The 20,973-nt window shown below is 42.0% G+C and overlaps 1 protein-coding gene across 4 annotated transcripts in view; it reads left to right on the top strand.

Annotated features, from left to right (window-relative positions):
- triob (trio Rho guanine nucleotide exchange factor b) overlaps nucleotides 1–20,973 on the top strand; it is a 105,473-nt gene that overhangs the window by 49,475 nt on the left and 35,025 nt on the right. For all 4 annotated transcript variants that reach the window (XM_076736385.1, XM_076736384.1, XM_076736383.1 and 1 more), the window contains exons 9-18: nucleotides 4,671–4,862; nucleotides 6,433–6,564; nucleotides 7,048–7,278; nucleotides 8,457–8,579; nucleotides 8,806–8,997; nucleotides 11,231–11,400; nucleotides 11,578–11,752; nucleotides 17,003–17,198; nucleotides 18,399–18,565; nucleotides 20,607–20,726. In XM_076736385.1, the coding sequence (XP_076592500.1) occupies nucleotides 4,671–4,862; nucleotides 6,433–6,564; nucleotides 7,048–7,278; nucleotides 8,457–8,579; nucleotides 8,806–8,997; nucleotides 11,231–11,400; nucleotides 11,578–11,752; nucleotides 17,003–17,198; nucleotides 18,399–18,565; nucleotides 20,607–20,726 (1,698 nt within the window). The remainder of the gene's footprint in view (nucleotides 1–4,670; nucleotides 4,863–6,432; nucleotides 6,565–7,047; nucleotides 7,279–8,456; nucleotides 8,580–8,805; nucleotides 8,998–11,230; nucleotides 11,401–11,577; nucleotides 11,753–17,002; nucleotides 17,199–18,398; nucleotides 18,566–20,606; nucleotides 20,727–20,973) is intronic.

Raw genomic sequence — 20,973 nt, 5'->3', positions numbered from 1 at the left:
TAGCCATGAAATTTCACATGAACATCATCAGCTTTGAGTCAAGATTTAAACCAAATGTTAATGACAGATTGCAGTTATGGAAATAATAAGGTGTTATGCACAATACATATAGAAGCAGTTTGGTTACTGTCAAAGCAAATGCAGTTTGAGAATGAAGGATATTTCTATTACTTATCATTATGTATTTATTATAGTGTAAATGGGACATTGTTTTATACTGTACCTTTAATTAGAATTGATAATAACTAATTAAACTGATAAATGCACATCCTATTAACAACATGAAATATATTAAAATGCAACTAACCACCAACTTCTCCCACTGCTGAATTTTACAAAATCACAACGTCCAGTTTTGTGTTGAACTGTCCAAACTCATTTTTCAGCTTTTGCACAGCGAGAAAAAAACCCAGACAGTTTCGTGTGTATAGATCTTTCCCTCTAACATTTCATGAGAAGAGCAGAGAGACTGAAATTCAAAAGCTTGGTTTTGGAAAAACAGAAAAAGTTCTTGCCGTTTAAATGTTGATAACCACTGGACTTCTTTAAATGGCCCTGTGTAGAGTTTGAACGTGTGTGTATACAGTATTTAGACAAATTGTCGATTTCCTTGAATGAATGACAGACACAGAACATAGTATATCACACCTGTACAATAAATACCACAAATAACCCCAAAACATTCTCTAAGAATAATAACCAAGTTTTCACATGGTTGTGGATAAATGACCTGATCCGTAATCATCCTCGTCTCTCTTGCACTTCCAGGAGTTCACTACACTGCATGCTTCATCTGTCCAGTTCTTGCGACTCGGGAACAAATAGAACACATTCTCTTTCATATGCTCCTGTGAGGGCAATTGAAATTGTTAATTAAGATTATGCCATCTTTTACTCATAGCTTTATCATCATCAACATATATGTGTCTGTGTCTGTGTCTGTGTGTGTGTGTGTGTGTGTGTGTGTGTGTGTGTGTGTATATATATCATATATATATCATCTATCCTCACCTCTAACACTTCATAATTATGTATGAGCAGGTCCTGCCCTGATAAACATGATCCGTTGTCATAGGTGGAAACCTGGTAGACTGGTCTGGTGAAGTGTTTCAGAATGTCTGTAAAGATGAACAACAGTTTAGTTTTACACAACTTCTTTCACTCTCATGGGAATGGTAGTATTCCTAAAACGGGGGGGTGTGTGCTGTTATTTGTGATGTTCATTGACCGCTCACTCAGTTCATTCTCCAAGTCAGCTCTTTCTTTTTGTAGGTGCATTACTTCTTCAGTCATGCTGATGTACTCCATAGATAGTTTGCTATCTGTTTAAAAAATGATGCAAATGTTTCTCAGTTTGGTCTCTGACAGAGGCAAAGCAGAACACACATTCACTTAAACATTTCATGTACGCACATATATTGTTTAACCCTTTATCACCCACTGGTTTGCCCGCTGGACACTAGCACTAAGCAGATTGTTCACAGATTCTTAGTGCTGTGACAAGTTACAGGGTTATAGAATAAATGCACCAATGTAAGTATTGCAAGACACATGGTCCAACTTTTGGACATTATTGTCATTTAAAAAAAATAAAAAAAATCCCTATTATACAAATAATTCCATACAAATTTTCACACAAAATGTCCATATTATCAAAGCAGTCTGGCAGTTATACAGTGTAATAAATCCTTGAAATCTCGTCTGTTGCATTTTTAAGGTAGTCATTTCATAAAAGAAAGCTCAGACTCACAGAAGATACTCAGAACCAGCAGCACTCCGCCCAACAGAATACTCTGCAACACCAAAAACACCGTAGCATGCCTGAAGAAAACTGATCAGAAGATAACGTAGTTATTATATATAGTAATTTACCCGTTCTGATACACTAGTGTTTTGTTAGTGTGTGTTTACTGTGTATGTATGATTTGGATTTGAGTGTGTTGAAGGACAGTATTTATATGCATGTCATGCAGGTGGAAGACTACCAGAACACAGCATCACTTACTCTGCGCTACAAAAGCTTAATAATGACAACGTTTCAATCCTAGTTAAGGATAAGTGAGCAGGCTTTGCTTTTTTTTCTTTAAATCAGAGTATGTACCTTACCTAATTGAGCTGGATGGTTCACTCCCTGTCCTCTGTTTGCGTTCATTGGTGGACGTCTGAGGGTGACATATCTGGTGGGTAGAGTTTGGATGTTGCGTCGTGCCGTGTTCGGATTTGGGATGTTAGGCAGTGTTCTCCTAGTGGAAACTCTCTGGTTTTGCAACTCTCCTGTCTTCTGTTGTCCTGAGTCAGCGCCCCCCGCTGTCCCTCTGGAATCAGCACCAGGTGGATCTCCGTTTTCATAAGTATCGTCATGTTCCAGCCATTGCTCAGCATCCATCGTCATGTATTCATCACCAGCACTGTCTGCTGCTGCCGGCCCCGCCATTGTGAAGTGGTGTCTCCTGTCTGTATGTGACTGTGTGTTATGTTTGCATAAACTACCTTGTTGTTGATACGAATGACTTAGCGGGAAGGACTGTTTTAGTGGGAGGGACTTCATAAGGCCGCCTCTTCCCATCCTCAACTTATTTCACCTTAAGAAACCATAAATTACATTTTAAGAAGAAACTGGATCACAGGGGACAATTCCTGGAAATGATGCTTGGTAAAAAGAAAGCTTGGTTATGTTCTGTAGTGGCTGCAGTCCCTGCTAGATGTTAGAATGATTTATAGAACATTACACTCTGTAATATTACATATATAAAAAAGGGGGGGTAATCACAATAATTACAATATTAGATCACATAAACGAACTAAAACGCTTATTTTGTGCGCAATAGAAGTCACACAAGCTACACATGTGATGGTTTTAGGATCCCAACACGTTCCGAAGAATAAAAATGGAAACAGACCTGAAGGCACGAGACGATTTGCCTCCAGTTTGTATACAGAAGATATTTTCTAGAGATTAGCAATAGTTCCAATGAACACTGGACAGCTCGGTGTTGTGAAGTTAATCTTTGAGATAAGAGGTGTAGCAGTGAACTGTGACAAATATTCAAAGTTGTGGTTTTGGAATTTTTGGGGGCCTTATATCAAATATAGTCATAGATCATAGATTTTACACTTGTAAAAACAAACAAACAAACACAAAAAGAGTGGAGAATTTGGACACTGCAAGTAAATCGAGTGCAGCAGGTAGTGGATGCAGTGATCTGCTCACTGCCTGAGTCTCTTCATTGTCCCTTTTGCAAAACAGGAAGTACTGTGTGTCAAATGCTGCTGCTGTGGGCAGTTGTTCATCTTGTTCTGTTGTTCCCTCACAATGCAAATAATTCTGTGGCCTCATTTGCTTTCCTGCTCTGTAGATTGATTGATTTCTGGGTTAACAGCATTGTCCTCCCGTTCCTCCTCCCTCTCTCTTGCCTTTTCTCTCCCTCTCACTCTTCCCCTCTTGCCCCATGCCCTCAGCAGGTTTGAATTACCGTCCCCCTATCTCTGGCCCACCCCTCCCCCTCTTTTCGTCCATCAGTTTTGGATTAAGGCTTTACCGCCCAGTGTGTTCAAGTACTCCAGCCTCTGTTATTTAATCTAATTCATAGTGTCCCACAGATGGCTTGAAGGCCTTCAGGCTCATTGGTCGTGACTGGGTGTGTGTTCACCCTGAGGTCATTTTGTGCATATGTCCCTTCCAAAAAGCCGTCATAGTTTCTTGTGGTATAATACCGCTTAAGAGCCGCAGTAGCTTGGAGATCATTTTCTTGTTATATTTTATTGTGTCTTTGTAAAATGTACAATAGGATTACTAACTGCTGTGCACTGCTGTTCTTGTGCGTATCACAGCTTACCTACTGCTGTGTATTCAAGAGCTGCTGGCCTCCCTTGATTTCTCATGTGAGCCGTACTTCTAAGCGCACCACTGTCTCTGTTATCCCCGAGTCAACATCAGACTAAATCTAGTACTTTTGATGTCCCAGTGTCAAGATTTTCCTGGATTTTGGACAGTGTGGAATGTCTCTGCTTGGGTTGCAAGCGAAAGCTCCTACAAGTGAAAGTAATGCTATTCAAAACAATTTCTAAACCCTAATCTCGGAAAAAGACAACACCAGCGTCTGCAACTTCGATGAAAACTCCTAATTGGTGTTGCTAGAATCACTCTTCTCAAGACCCTACCTCTGTTTGAAGGCTGTAGCTGGTGTTTAGTTCATCTTTCCTCCCCGCTGTGATTGAAACAAGCGAACTAAGAGCCATTATAGACTCCAGGAGCAGTAATTGAATAGAATAATAACAGGCTGTTAACACAGTTGTTAATTAGCGTTTGTTGATCCATGGCTATCTACACAGAACAGCTTGGAGCCCATATATTAAAAAAAGAAAAAAAAAACAGAAAGATTAAGAGCCAAATGGGTTTCTTTTCATTATTCACGTGAGGTATGCCTCCCCAGTGAATGAGTTTTTAATGTCCGCGAGGTTGTGTGTGTTTATGTGTGAAGGGGAGGGAAAGCTGATGACCCAGGGCCATGTATTTTTCATGTACTTTTATTCTGTCTAATGTTACTCACTGTGTGTGCTCCAGTAATTGTGGCCACTATATTTTACAAAACTCTCTTTGATTACTTTTCATTTTTGGTGTGTGTTTTAATTCATGCCGCCCCGCTTCTCTGTCTTCTCCTGACACGCAGAATGTGTACGTGAACATCAATCGGATCATGTCAGTAGGGAACCGGCTCCTGGAGTCAGGCCACTACGCTTCTCAGCAGATCCAGCAGATCTCAGGACAGCTGGAGCAGGAGTGGAAGGCCTTCGCTGCAGCGCTGGATGAACGCAGCACCCTGCTGGAGATGTCTGCCAGCTTCCATCAGAAAGCAGACCAGGTACAGACACGCCACACTGACAGACACACTGAAAGTCCTGCACAGATCTGATGACGTCATCAGACTTCCACTGGAAAGCTGCAGCACCGTGTTCATGCACGTGCATGCGCCATGTGTGACAATAAATGTTTATTGTTTGTTTAATTGTACACACAAAAACACATCCACATATTACCATCTTGCACGCCTGCAAACATTTTTGGCTGAACTAAACATACTGTTGGCAGCTCCACTGGAATGCTTCATGACTTTCTGCATATATTAGTATCTGCATATATTTACAAGGTTTGTAGTTCTTACAGCACACGTGCATTTAAAACATGTTAGATCTATTACAGAGTGTTAGAGCCTGACAAGATTTTCTACTGATTTGTGCTTCCCTGAATGGTTTAGTATCCAAAATGTGTTATAGTTGTATATACTTTTAAAGAAATTTAGATTTAAAAAGAAGGAGAAGTAGAAAAAAAAAAGTTTTTTCTCCACTTTAATTTACAAGCACTGGGGTTGTTTTTGTCCCCAACAGACCTAAAAGACCATTTAAGTGATCAATACTGCATTCTTTTGTTTTGCTTATGGTTGCAGTAACAAGGCATTAGTAAGTTGTGGACACCTATTGTTTGCTGAGTGGCCCCCTTTTCTGTGCAGTCTCTAAGGCTCAAGACTTGTAAGCTATTGATCTTCAGTTGTCAATAGTGGTGGGCAGGGCAGCGTTACAGACATGGTATGGTGTGTTTCCATGTTATATTTGTAGTCTCTGCTCTTGGTTCATGGCGTGGTGAGAGTCCCTTCTCCTCTTCCCGTTACAGAATAATCATTTCAATCATTATTTTATCAAAGCTTTCTACAGAGCTCTGTGTTCTGCTGTCTCTTCTCTCTTTTTTGAACTTTCCCCTCTCTCTTACATCAGTCTCTCTCTTTTCTCCATCCCTGTCAGCCTTCCTGTTCTCAGACATAACCGTTAGGCTGGCAAACCTTTATGTAGCGCTAGATTAGCTGACAGCCTGTCATGAGTTATTCTAATGCAGAGCCTTTGTTTTTCTTTGTTTTCATTGGCTCATGGTAAATGTGTAACTGTGTCTGAACTCTTCATACATACTAATTGCATGGACTGTGTTTGGACACACACACTACATAAATAGAGATATTAAATATGGAGTCAGTTGTCTCCTCACAACCAGATCTCTGAACAACGTAGAATAAAATTTGATGCTTGATAAAAAAAAAAAAATCTAATTTCAACATCTGTTTTTTCTATCTTATTTTTATTATTTTTTTTATATTTCTTGTATTTTCAAGGGTCTCATCATGCATACACAATGGACTGCATTTGGCTACCAAATAGTATGCATTAGTGTGTACTGTAGTATGCTGGCTGTACATGCCTTGTACAACAGCAACAGTAATAATGCACAATAACAGTTTGAGAACAGGTCCACATCTCACTGCATTATGTGCATTTGTCCACTGATAGAACACAGTGTTAATAATAACGTAGTAAATGATATACTGCCTCTCTCTATTTATGTAGGTCTGTGTTATGCAGTGTTTGGATTGTGTGCTCTCTCCCCAGTACATGAGTAAAGTGGAGCCTTGGTGTAAGGCATGCGGTGAAGGAGAGCTGCCCTCTGAACTCCAGGATCTGGAAGACACCATCCACCATCACCAGGGACTATATGAGCACATCACCACCGCTTACTCAGAGGTCCATACACACAGTCACTCACGCTCATACTGAATACACGGACACACACACACACTAAGCGTGCAAAACAAATGTATATGCAAATGTTAATGCCAACTCTGCAAGACACGAAATGCGACTGCAAATGATCCGAACATTTTTATTATGTATTCAAAATATACACACAAGCATTCAGCACAGTCCAAACTTTCTCAACAAGCCCTCATTTGTCATAACATGACATGACATGAAACCAACAATGGAAATTGATGTACAGCAAGAGGGGAAAAAGTCTTAGAGAAGCTTATTCACTGCTATTGGGCAAATAATATAAAACTTCACAGTCAAATTTATACAGTATGTGGCATGAAACAGAGGTTGTAGTCCTCTTAAAATGTAGATTTCTGTTCAGTGAAGAATTTAGCAGCTGAAACTTCAGACATTACATTTTTTTGAGATACTTGATGAAGTTTTTCAACATGTCAAACTTGTCACCTCTTCCAGGTAAGCCAGGATGGGAAGTCTCTTTTGGACAAACTGCAGCGACCTTTGACCCCAGGAAGTGCTGATTCCTTGATGGCATCGGCTAACTACTCCAAGGCCGTGCACCACGTCCTAGACATCATCCATGAGGTGCTGCATCACCAGAGGCAGCTGGAAAACATCTGGCAGCATCGCAAAGTCCGCCTGCACCAACGGCTGCAGCTGTGTGTCTTTCAGCAGGATGTACAGCAAGTAAGAGACACCTACAGACAACAGTAAAAACTAAGGGATGTGCTGTTTCATCAAGTGTTTCAGTTAACTACCCTGCACATTAAAGCTGCCCCCCCTGTTGTTGAATAAGGCTGGCATTGCTGTAAAAAGACATTTTTACTAGCAGCAGTACTCATGTATACTGCATCCATAGTTAACAAATAAAAATGAGGAAACTGTTGCATTATTCAAGCATTAGGTAAAGTGAATTGCCACTCATGCGTTACGTGTTCCTGTCTTGTTATTTTTTAATGGTCATAAAGATCCAATAAGTCTCTGTTGTGTTGCAGAGGGATATTCTGCAAGCATTCCATACTGTAGAGCAGACGGTGTGATATTAAGATATAATAGAATCAGCTCTAGCTTCAAAGCGTTTTTTCACTTCCTCCTGGGTTTTCACAGTTAGTCTCCATCTCTCTGTGTGACTGTCTGGATGGCAGAGCTCTTAGATCAAATCTACTGAGTTGGTGTTTGGTGTCATCTCTGCTTTTCTAGCCTTTGGGCATGAACTCTTCTCTGCCTCTCTGCCCCCTCCCTCCTTCTCGCTCTCAGTCTTGCTGTATCTCTGTGCTTCTGTCTTCCCCCTCTCCCATCCACTCTTTCGTTACCCATTTCTCTTGGTAGTGGTTTCCATGGTGATGCAATTTACTGTCACATAAAGTGTCGAGGGCATTGTGCACGTGTTTGTCCCATCGAAATATTCGCTCAGAGACCTTGAAAGCATCATGAAAATCCCTTTCATTACCCCACATAGAAACAGATGAAGTATGGCCATCTGTTTAATAGATAATAAGGTAATTATGTACAAAGATTTATAGCTAATCTCATCCACAGTGGAAATGTTGACACTTACCACTGCTCTGGATTTCCTATTAGGCAAAAGCTAATTGACCACACTTGTGTAATTTAAATATGACAGACTGCAGATGGAGGAAAAGAGTAAAGAAAGGAGGGATGAGCAGAGGGGGAGAGACAGAGGGGCGAGGGAGAGGGAGCGATGACATCTATAGACCGCTGTAACTCTAATGTGATCTGAATACAGCCATTCCAGTCAATTGCACCCCCTACTGCTCAAAAATGATACTGCACTCAATGTACAGCCACTGTGTGTAGTTGTGCGTATTTTAACTAGTGCTGTATTTGTGTGTGTCTGCTTCAAGGTGCTGGACTGGATAGAAAACCACGGTGAGGCCTTCCTCAGCAAACACACTGGGGTTGGGAAGTCTTTGCACAGAGCCAGAGCTCTGCAGAAGAGACACGAAGACTTTGAAGAGGTTGCACAGGTGAGTTTTAAAAGTAATGATTTTGGAAAAAGTCTGCGTCAAAGCAAAGCAGTCCTTCATCCCATGACATACTTTTTCCTCTAGGCATGAAATGCACATTTTTATGACAAACCCTTACCGTTAGAAAAACATCAAATAGATGTTGCTGCAATATCAGTGCAGTTCATAGAGACTAAAGAGTCAAGTCTGTGAGATACTGTAAACCCGCTTTCTGTTATCGTTTCAGAACACCTACACCAATGCTGACAAGTTGCTGGAGGCAGCAGAGCAGCTGGCACAGACCGGAGAGTGTGACCCAGAGGAAATTTACCAGGCTGCCCACCAGCTCGAGGATCGCATCCAGGACTTTGTGCGACGTGTCGAGCAGCGCAAAGTCCTGCTGGACATGTCTGTTGCCTTCCACACACATGTCAAAGAGGTGTGTATTTCCTCTCCTCTCCTCTCCTCTAATTAGCCCTTTTTGCCACATTGACTTCACTCCTTTTTTGTCTAAAGCTAAAGTTTATGTTACTGGTTGGCCTACTGTATGACAACCGGAACCATTAAGGTTATCGATTGATTGATCACAAGCCAGCTTTTCGTCATGTAGAGGAATGATGGGAAAAAGCTTTCTCATGTCTTTGTCCACCATCAACAGGTTACATTAGTCATTCTTTGCTCTGGCCTAATCTTCACGTTTATATGGTAAAAGGATGGGAAATTCCTCTATAATGGTTACCATTTTGACTAGGTCTAACAATAGCAACGTAAGGGCCATTTTGAACTAAAAAAGCACCCAGAGAGTGGACGCCTCCAGCAGGGCTGCATGATGCTTTGAAATTGTAAAACTGTTGTTAAGACCTGTGTCAAAATCATCACAGTCTTCTATGTTCGGACTTTTACAAGGACAATTTTGAGTCACAGTCATGTCAGTCAATTTATCATGTTTCTGTTGTTCAGCCTGGAGGTGAAATGCCGTTGAATTAGCAGGATTACATTTACAATTACAATTGCAGTTTATTTTTTCATTTCTTAGCTTTCATTTCGCCACAGCTGCAAACTGTGTTCAGTTGTTATTGCACTTTATCTCTAATGGAGATGCTTATACTGTATATCACACCCTTTCTACACCTGCCAAATCAAAAATAACCAAGAACTGGTTTTAAGTTATTGCCTCCATAGTGACATAGAGATGATTTTGTGTGTGTGTGTGTGTGTGTGTGTGTGTGTGTGTGTGTGTGTGTGTGTGTGTGTGTGTGTGTTTTGATGTGTAAATGTAGATCATTCCTAAAAATGCTCCTGAATATATTCCTAAGTCATCATGTTCTCCTTGTGCAAACATCTGTGCTTTCCTGACCTTCTGTTTACACAGATTAAAGGCAATCTGCCTTCTTCACTGTGACAATGACAATCATGCCTTTCATTTTCCTTATTTTCATTTACCGTATCCCTTGAAAGATAAATAAAGAACACGCAAACTACACAGTACATGAAAGCAACGTGTATGTGCTGTGTGGATGTGGTGCTAATCACCGTGCCACTCCCTTAATTGCTCTCACAGTGTTATGGTAATATGAAAGTCATACACCGCGCGTCTTTGACGGTCAAAATTAACCTCTCCACACTGACAGAGCGCCGTGCTCTGCATGTGTTAACACTACATCCTGTTTACATAGACTCATAGAGACAGTCAGGGCCATGGCGTTATTAATGAAGCTAGTCTTTAATGTCCATATGGACTAATCTCCTTCATCCCATCTGTCAGCTCACACTGGTGCAGGTCACTGTGTGTGTGTGTGTGTGTGTGTGTGTGTGTGTGCGTGTGTGAGCATGAGCGCATGTAAGCCAGTGTATGTGTGTGCCTTCATGTGCGCGTGCCTGTGGAGATTCATCTGCACTGGTAGTACACAAAGTCACTTCAGATAAAAGGCGTTATCTAACTCTTGTAATTTCAGTATTGTTCATTAATCTACATTGAAATCAAAATAGCAAAGGGAAGCCTATTGGGTTACCTAGTTGGCCTATTAGAAAATGTCCCTAATATTTTGTGTTGGGTACCACGCTGCACATGAAAACCAAGCTTCCACCAAACACTGAAAATCATTGTCCAACTTAAGCTAAATTTAGCTACCAGCAGACTTTAATAACAAACAGTTGTGCTACCAAAAAGCTCATTCAGTCAGTTGTGGATAAACAGCGTTTATATAACTCTCAGGTATAATGTAACTGTGTGTTCCTAAGTGGATGATGGTAACAATACCAGAAGTAGACATGTTTTTGAGTAGGCAGTGTGAGTGTTAGACAAACCGTAGGTGCCAGGGTCTCTCTCCTGCAGCCTGGATGGTGTGCCAGGGCTTTGGTGCGCTGAGCCAACTCACCCAGATGGCTAATCTGTTACAAAGATGACCATTCACAAAACACCAGCTTTGAGCAGAACCGGTTGGATTTGATGTCTGCCGCCCATATTCTGTCTGTCCATTTGGCAGCTTGTCTAGCGATCCTTACATCTGTGTTTAACTCACAGTGTGTCTGCCCCACCCCCCTTCAGCATGTGTATTCTGCTCACAACAGGGCTGTTTGGTTTCTTCCTGCTTCTTTTCTCTGCTCTTGGAGGAGTACCCTCCGTGATGCAGCATTTTAACTGGCTTGCCTTTCCTGTCCATCACTCTTAGCTGTGGACGTGGTTGGAGGAGCTTCAGAAGGAACTGCTGGATGATGTGTATGCAGAGTCGGTGGAAGCAGTGCAGGACCTGATCAAGCGCTTCGGCCAGCAGCAGCAGACCACCCTGCAGGCTACTGTCAATGTCATCAAGGAGGGAGAGGACCTCATACAACAGCTCAGGTGTATTATTAACACATGCATATTGTAATATCTAATATACACTAGGGTAAGTCATACTCAGTGAATGCCAGAACTAAGGTATGATCAAGTTTTCCTCCTCAGGGATATCTCCACAAACACTCAATAACATACATAAGCTGTACCTGTAACTCCCCTGTATTTGGCCTCCCTCCACAGAGACTCAGCCATCTCGAGCAACAAGACTCCGCACAACAGCTCCATGGCGCACATCGAGAGCGTGCTGCAGCAGCTGGACGAGGCCCAGGGCCAGATGGAGGAGCTGTTCCAGGAAAGAAAGATCAAACTGGAGCTCTTCCTCCAGCTCCGCATCTTTGAGAGGGACGCCATCGATGTGAGTAGACGGGGCTCAGCGCGTGATGAATGTTTGTTTTTGGTTTGTCTTGTAATGTTCAGGCCAAAGTGTGACTGAGAAAGACAGGAAGTGTAGAAGATGGGGTTTGAGGGTTGCAAGTTGTTGGTAAAAGGAGGTTCACTGATGAGCACGACAAAATGTCAGAGCCAGAATTTTTAAACTTACAGGCGAAGGTGGTGGATGAAAGGGAGACACTGAGGTATAAAGCAGACGAAGATGAAGAGTGGAGGTGAAAATAAAATGGCAAGTTAAAGGAACATGATTGACACAAATGTACCATATTGATCCTTTTGTTTTAGTGGCTTAGGAGTTTTGTTTTTTTTTTTTTTCTTTAAAAGATGAGTTACAGGTGGCGAGGGACACACTGTAAAACCAAAACGACTGTGACTCTGAGCTGATGGACCGTTACACCGTAAACAGGAGATTCAGTCCTGTAGCGAGGACTCCCGCCGGCTCAAAGCTTGGTTGAATTCACAGCGATACTCTCACATGTGCTACATTAAAAAAGTATTTAGTTCCACTTGACGCATCTCAGCCACAGACTCATTCCAATTTTGTTTCCCCCTCCCCACCCAGCAATTGGCTACATTGTATCCTCTAATTCCTTAATGTCCCACTGTGACAGCGAATGCTTTTCTCAGCTGGTGCTCAGACATGATAACTGTTCTTTTCAAATATTATTTTATGTGGCTCGTGATGTTTGCCACGGCTGTCGAATCAGATATGTTGAGCCACACAATGTTGACAGATGAATTACAGTCAATGTGGAAGCAAAAGCTTAGAGCAGAGATACAGGCTCATATTCAGTAAGTCAAAAAGAACGCTTGTGGAAAGTAATCGTGGCAAGCGTGATGAATGAAAGTGTCCAATAATAAACCCGTCACCAGTGCAATGTAAGAACACTGCTTTGATCTCAACAACTATCAGATGGATTGCCATGAGATTTGGTACAGATATCCACGGCGCCAAGAGGATGAACTTTGACGACTGAGGTTATCTCCTGAGTTTTCCTGTAGCACCACCAGCACGTCAGAGTTTTAACACACCCTGTCAAATATCTCAATATCTGCTTGATGGCACAAAAGCCTCCTGGTGCCCAGAGGATGAATCTTACTGACTTTGGTGATCCCCTGAGTGGACTGTCCAAACAGCTATTGTAAGGATTGGCATAAAATTAGTTTTGTCCCTCTCAGAATGACTTGGAATCAGTTTGGTGATCCTCTTGCACCATTATCATGTTTATACCTGCAAGACTAATGACAGGCTGTAGTATTTGTTTGGTGCTAATGTCAGCATGCTAACACTCTAAGCTAAGATGTGTTGCTGTTAAGCAAGAAGCACCGCTCTGGTTTTACTGCCTAAATACAGCAACCCAGATTGTTTATCCCCCTGTGCTCTGAAAGTATGTATGTATGTATTTGTTACACTTCATGTTAAGGATTTAAATGCACAAAATGCACGTCAGCATCAGATAAATTCTTGCCAAACCTGATTTTACAAACGCATGTAATTTCAGGCCCTTTGTACGTGTCAATGATCAGATGGTTATGTAATTGTTATTATGTTTCTTTTAATACTCAGAACATTTGCTTAACCTTTCCTGCTGTTGTCAGCTGGATTTCCAAGACACCATCATGATAAGCAGAAGACTGCTCATCATAGTAATACTCCTTGAAAACTATAGTATACATATGTATGCCCATGAACAAATTGTCCTCCACTGTGAGCTAAGAGAAGTTTTGTGGTTGGTGTCATGTCTTTAAGTCTCACTTTAGCTCTGTGTGTCAAGTCAGGGATGGTGGTGAATCTGCTAATCTCTCGTGTTGAACACTGAAGTACGCCCACACGTAGACAGAGGATTAATATGACACAGTGCTTGAGCATGAAGATGGGTGGAGGAGGCATTTGTTTTCCCTCGTCTCCCACACACACACACGCACATGCACTGCGACACTCCCTCCTGGCGTGAACGGGTTTGTGTGTGTGTGTGTGTGTTTGAGGTGAGGGCACTAGGTTGAGGTGAGACACACAGTTGTCTCACAGTGCTTTCTTCTCTGACGTTAAGACCTGCATCACTGCAGACCGCCTAGAGACGTTGTCAAAGAGGAGACGTATGTCCTCTGTTAGTTAGCCTTCACAGTGTTGGTAGCTGAGGGAGATGGTCTTTTTGCACACAGAGGGCATTTTACTCAACTGTAAGAGGAGAGGAGAGCAGAGTGCAAATGAGTCTTTGGTAAGTTTGTACTTTGTTGGCAGATCTTTAAAATGATCATACTGGTTAGACAGGTTGTTTTATTATTCTGCAAAGAAAAGGCTTGATAAGATTACTCTATGTGCTAGCCAAGAAAGTCACAGTCTGTACAGAGGAGAGCTGAGTGGATTCGTGTGAATCCAAACTCCAGGAGCACCTTTTCAGAAGGCAAGCACACCTTACTTTTTGTATACTTCCGGTCATGAAATAGACTTTAATGTATTGTGTTCTCTTCATGGTTTTGAATTATATAGAAATCTATTTTAATTGACTTGTAATAAACTTTGTCCAAGACTTACCGTGCATTTCACCAGAGGTTGTCTCCATGGCCTGAGGCTTGTCTGAACCCAGGTTTGAGAAGACAGTGTTTATGTACTTGCTTCCATGAGAGCTCAGCAGGTCTTCTTACAGTCTGCGACCTCCCTGCTGTGCTGGCTGAATATGTGGCAAGTAGCTGTCTTTGAGCAGAAGGTGTCCTGCTATTACGCTTAGCTCCGTGATGGAAGAATAGGCGCAAACTGAGCAGTAACACACACTGAGAGAGCACAGAGAAACTGGAGGAGCATATGGATGATCCTGAGTTATTGGACTTGGTTGTGTCTTGCTGATGTTTGGACCTCATAAGGTGAAAAGGAGAGAGACGGCTGGAGGTTGCCTTCTGGCATCTGCTTTACAGAAAGAATTTGCAGCTAAATGTGTGATCGTTACTTTCAGTACATTCCATCCATCTCACCACATTTTGTGAAGGGAATCTGTGTTCTTCTCATCACAGTGGCTGGAAACACTGCCTGCATTTACCAGAATACACGGCATTTTTTTCAGTGTCTGATATTTGCTTTATTGAGTAGCTACAGATAGCGGCTATGCAAGCCATTTTTGGCAGACCACATTAGCTGATACATTACATCGCATGACTAGAACATATTAAATTGTAGAAATATCTCGGGGCCAGATGAGATGTTTTTTTCTTTTGGCATTTGTGGTTTCATTCATTTTATCCTTGAGGAAAGTTCAAAGCCCCTGTTGTTGTACACTGGGACTCTATCTTTATCAAAGTTACTCAGCCACTGGTGGCTGGTATTTTAAAGTAAACGTCCAGAATAAATACTGATGGTTACTTGGTTCCCTGTGGCTTGACTTCATTGTCTGCGTGGTGAGGGTTAGAGTGAAACACGGTGTATCAATGAAACAGACCGGAAGAGAGAAATCATAAGCACCAGAGAATTAAAGATTTGCTGAGATTTTGTTTGCACTTTATGTGGATTCACTGTTCCTAAATCTGATGAAGAACTGATTGCAGTGTACACTTAAAACTGAATTTTCTGTTTGCATTTCATTTGTCCTAACACTTCGGAGCAGTTGCCAGCTATTCCCCGGTGTTCGTTAAATGTTACATAAGACAAATAGCATAATCATACACCGGGCCTGCAGTAAATTGCTATTGCTGAAATGCTTCACCTCCTTTGCCAAGTTTCAGCAGTATATACTGCTGCTGCACTGTGAATCAAACCTCTATCTGTAGCACTCTTGGATAGGATTGTGTCAGTTCTAGCGTGGGGAAGTACCTGAGAGATGGAACAAATTAAAAATAGCATGGCCTGAGAGGAATATCTCATACAGATATTCAGTTTCACTGCAGGAATCTTCTCACTTAACTATTGCTTTTATCTTGTCTTTGACACATCAGATTCCTGACATGTCCTCTGTCCTTTTCTAATCTCTGACTGCTGGTATCACTCTTCCCTTGTTTCCAGCGTTGAAACTAACTGGACTTTCCTTTTCTAAGCCCATTCACTTTGTTTTCCACATTGCTTGGAGGTCTTCTGAGGCGCCTGTATCAGTCTTTGAATTGAATAGGACAGCTGCCAAAGCATCTCATTTTCTGCATGACATATTCGCATCTCTTACATGTAACTGTCATAGACGCCCAGTTGTCAGGGCACGGTAACTCCACACGTTTCAAACTGACGCATTCTTAACATTCGTTTATAGGGTTACAGCACAGCTGAACGTACTAACAGATACTAAGTTCATGCCGTTCAAGGAACTTCCAACTTTCGGCCATGTTGCTAAAGTAGATAAGAGCATGAGAGTGGAAACTTGATCAGTTTTGTCTTTCATGAATCATGTCATGGCCACAGTTCTGTAAATATCTCGAAGCTGCAATTCAGACATTAAGATTTGATTTGACACATGGAAAAAGGGATTATTAAATGTGCAGCTCAATTATAATAAAATATACTGCACTAAAGTTCTTACAACTGTAAATAGCCTGTTTGTAGTAACAGTCTGATTTAAATAAGATCTGATTCTCGCTTCAGTTTCATTAAATACAGCCTCAGCCACTATTTGACAATTTACAGTAACTCTATACGCAAGAGGAGAGTCAATTCTTAAATTGAGTGTAGACAAGGAAGCATGAGTTTGTTTTTTTAAAAAAAAAAAAAGACAAGGAAAGAAAAAAAACAACGTTGACAGACAGAGCTGGTGCCAGGATCAAGGTGCCCCTGGTATCATGATTCAGTGTGTGTGGGCAGTCAGAGACAAGCACTGACATCTCAGTACATCTGCTTTACCAGCCGTGCATCACCAGTGTAATATGTTATCTGTTATTATGGCAGTCAGCTTAAGGTGCCTGGTTACAGCGATTAAACTGTCTGACTTTGTGTTCAAAAATTCTCTTAATCATAAAATTCTGTGGATAATGAAATGGCTGTGTTGTTTTGCAGCGCTTAAATTGTTTTGTGCTGGTGAGAGTAGTTGTCGGAGGCATCTTGTTGTCTTGTGGTATTTGCACCGTGAAACCTTCTCTGCGAGTTCAACCAGGGACCTCTGCCGTGTGGTTAGAGAAAACATTTTGTTCATCATCTCTCAGTCCTTTTCATGAATGAGTAATGAGTCTTTTTATTTCTCCAAACTTATCTGTCATTTAGCTCTTCTTCCTGTCTCACTCTCTCTGTCCCGGTCCCTCCTCTCAGATCATCTCAGACCTCGAGTCATGGAACGAGGAACTGTCCCAGCAGATGAGTGACTTTGACACAGAGGACCTGACGCTGGCCGAGCAGAGGCTACAGCATCATGCAGACAAGGCGCTTACTATGAACAACCTCACCTTTGACGTCATCCACCAGGGACAGGAGCTGCTGCAGTATGTCACAGAGGTCCAGGCGTCAGGTGAGTGAGGGGAAAGACGCTTCCTAAAGTGCAGACATAAGCATAGTACAGAACTCCCATATGCTAAAATGAATCTAATGGAAGCACACATTCAGTTTAACTTGGTTTGTAAATAACGGAAATGCGTGGGCTGTTTCCAGTATTTAAGAGAGAGCAGGAGATGGAAGCTGGATATGTTGGAGGCTAACGAGTGAGTAAATTATAAAGAAATGTAGGGAAAGAGGGGGAGGGAATGGGAGGCAGATCTGTTTTTACCAGGCAGATTGTGCCTCTTAATCTGTAAGAGTCATGTTCACTGTCGGCTTAAACCGCTGTTGGACAACACACGCTCACACACACTCACAGGTGTTAACTTTGCTCACTTTTGGGGACATTATATAGACTTCCACTCATCTCCTGGAGACTTACCGTAACCCTAAACACATGCATTAGTTACCCAAACCTCACCTTAACCCAATCCTAAACCTTTACCACTGACCCAAAAATCACCAACTGGGGAGTAGGGAGAAGTAGATTTTTCAGATGTCCAGGACCACGCCTCCTGTTTTTGTTGTGATGTTTCACCTCAGAGGTTGTCACAGCACAAATCTGGCTGACTTTAAGCAAAAATCTGGCTCTGCAGTCAGCCAACTGCAGCACCACAGCGAGCGACGTGGCTACCTTAATGATAGTAGATATTCATGAGCTTCCTCTGTCACTTGCCTCGGGACAACAATTATTTACCAGGGCTACGCTTGCAACTGGCATGACCGAAATGCTGACGTGGAATGCAGGATTGAATGTGAGTACAGATTATGCTAATGCTAAATTTGTCATAAAGGTTTGTGCTGAAAGACGTTGTTTAGTCAGCTTCCACGAGAGCAGCGTTTCACTGTCTGCGTGGCTTTCTGTCCCGAAAAATTCAAGCTGTCTATGCAATGCATGAATGATTTTAAAAATGTGAAATCCGTATCCAGAGTACATTCATAAAATACATATTTTCATACCTCCCTGTATTTCCGTGTAGACTATATGGATTCAGCATATGGCAGAGATGTGTGCAGCATTATTAAATGCTCCTTTGTTCGATACCCATTTGTCAGTACAAATAAGTGATTATTGATTGCACTAAGAAGAAACATGGATATAAACAGATATATATATAAAAAAAAAAGATAGATTGTTACTGGCTGCATAATAAAGTGCCTGTTGGCGTTCCAGGTGTGGAGCTGTTGTGCGACAGAGATGTGGACATGGCCACACGAGTCCAGGACCTGCTGGAGTTTCTCCACGAGAAGCAGCAGGAGTTGGACCTGGCGGCAGAGCAGCACAGGAGACATCTGGAGCAGTGCGTCCAATTAAGGCATCTGCAGGCTGAAGTCAAACAGGTACGCACTTGAAGAAGAAAGAAGAAAAGGACAAGAGGGTATAACAAGGATAGTCAGTGATACAACAGCAAAGCAGTGATTGGAAGGTGAGATTTTGGAAGCACTCTGAAAAGAGAAGCTACGCAAGGAAACGAGACAGAAAACTACCTCTATCATATTTTATTTACGCTGAACAGAAGTTGGAAGCTCGTGCATGTGCTCGTGTGATTGCTGCTCTACAGAAATAAACACAGCTACGGCAACCTGCGATGCTTTTTTTCTTCCTGAGACAAAAGTCTAACTGATTTGTGAACAGCCATTCTGACAATTTATTGCTACAGCGTACCATGATATTACAGCAGAGAGTGTTGAGGGGTTAAAAAGCTACTGTATGCTCTGTCTGTACATGACCATGGGTAGATGAGTCATCCTGTGTCAACAACCTCTCTCTCCCTCCTCTTTCTGTCTCTCGCTGTGTTTCTGTATCTCTCGCTGACTTTTGGGAACAGTCGGAGCGATACAGTATGGCTGGTTGTTCTGCCAAGGTTTGAAGAAAGGAGGGAGATAAATGGTAATTCAGGGCAAAAGAAGACAAATAAGGCAGACAGAATTGGACTTCATAGGAAGGGAAAAGAGCTTAGCTTATTGTTGCGTCAGCGAAGAGCACGTCAACAAGCGATTCTCTCCCAAAATTCATTCAGTAGTTAAATACAATCACAGCAAGAAAATTGTGTGGTGTTTGCAATGCAGCCTGGTGATATTTTTCAAAGCAAAACAAAAACAAACATAGAGCCAATTTTCATAACTAGGCTGCTTGCAGCCGAATAACAACAGGCTTTATGTTTCAACTGGCACTAGAATGAATAAGATATGGGAACAAAAGTGGTGGCAGATATGAAATTGAGATAAACAAAATTATACCCAGAGGGTACTGCAGCAAAACATTTCAGAGGATGCACTGCCATCACATTGATTGGACAGATCTGACAGCGTGGCGATGGCGTGATGCTGATGGGATTTTTGCTCATCTACTGACAGAGAGGCAGCGCTGTATGTGCAGCTGTGGACTGATACAGATATCGCTGTGTGTTTGTGCAGCTGGTAGTGATTCATAAATTGGAACTGTCATAAGTGGGGGTTTTTAAGATGGCAAACACTTTTGAGAGCAGAGATTACTACTGTGCTACAGTTACTCTTATTAGCATCTTTCCTCTCTTTTCGCTTCAGATGACCGAAACTAAGAAGTGGTTACTTGTTAGGACTGTTTTCTGTATGCTGGTGTGAAATGACACAGATTATGAATAGGGGTCATGGACAGAGCAAGTGTTACAACAATAAACACTGTAAGTACTGTAAAGTGGTGTGAGCTGTGGGAATATATTATGTAAATCTAATAATCTGCCGTACCACACTAATGAATCATACATGTACTCATTATTGCTGATGCTGCAGCTGTTTGTTCGTGCATTAGTGTTACGTCATGTGGACACGCAGCTCCTCTGATATTCATACCTGTCTTGCCTCGGGACATTGCAAGTGCAGTGGAAACAGAGGCCCCGTTGAAGCAGCTGAAAAACAAGAGTCAGAGATGCGTTGCATCATCACTTTTATAGCCCATCACCCACACAGCAGGTGTGCTTGCTGAGTCAGAGAGAGAGAGGGAGGTGTTCTGACAGACTGTGTTTAACATAACCCTTTGTCTAGAACTAGGCCAACAGAACTTTGAGGACAATAAAAATTTGAAGTCAAGGAATTGAAGCAGGAGCAGAGTGAGGGGGGATGAGTGAGTGTCAGGGGTAGAAAAGCAATAAAAAAATCTGAGGAGACAGAGGAGGGGGAAAAGTTCGTGCATGTGAGAGAGAATGTTGAAGAGCTGGTGGAGAAAAGAAAACGATAAAGAAGAGAGAGAAATTTGGGGAACAGCTTCTACCTTTTTGCAAGCAACTCATCCATTTTTGAATTGGACATTTTTTGAAGAGTAGTGCCAAGAATCCAGTTCTTTTAAAAAATAAATAACAAAATCCTTCTGTGTGTCTGTGTGTGCGCTGTGTGTGTGCTTCAGGTGCTGGGTTGGATCCGGAATGGCGAGTCCATGCTGAACGCTGGTCTGATCACAGCCAGTTCACTACAAGAAGCCGAACAGCTGCAGAAAGAACACGAACAATTCCAACATGCAATAGAGGTAAAAAAAAAAAATAAAAAAAAATCCTAATCCCATTTTTTTCCTTGCTTGTCTCCATTCATCTCCTCATGCTCCGTTCTTCATCTCCCTTCTCCCTCTTCTTTTTCCACTTCTGCATCTCCTCTGCTCCGTTCAACCTTTTGCCTGTCTCCACCGCCTCCCCGTCTCATCACAAGTCATACATGAAATGGAATTATGAATAACTAATACCTCTACCTCTCTCCCCCTCCTCTCTCTGGTTACCTTT

This window comes from Chaetodon auriga, chromosome 8, assembly GCF_051107435.1.
Source record: "Chaetodon auriga isolate fChaAug3 chromosome 8, fChaAug3.hap1, whole genome shotgun sequence".
Classification (NCBI taxonomy): domain Eukaryota; kingdom Metazoa; phylum Chordata; class Actinopteri; order Chaetodontiformes; family Chaetodontidae; genus Chaetodon; species Chaetodon auriga.
This window is presented reverse-complemented; position numbering and strand designations above follow the sequence as displayed.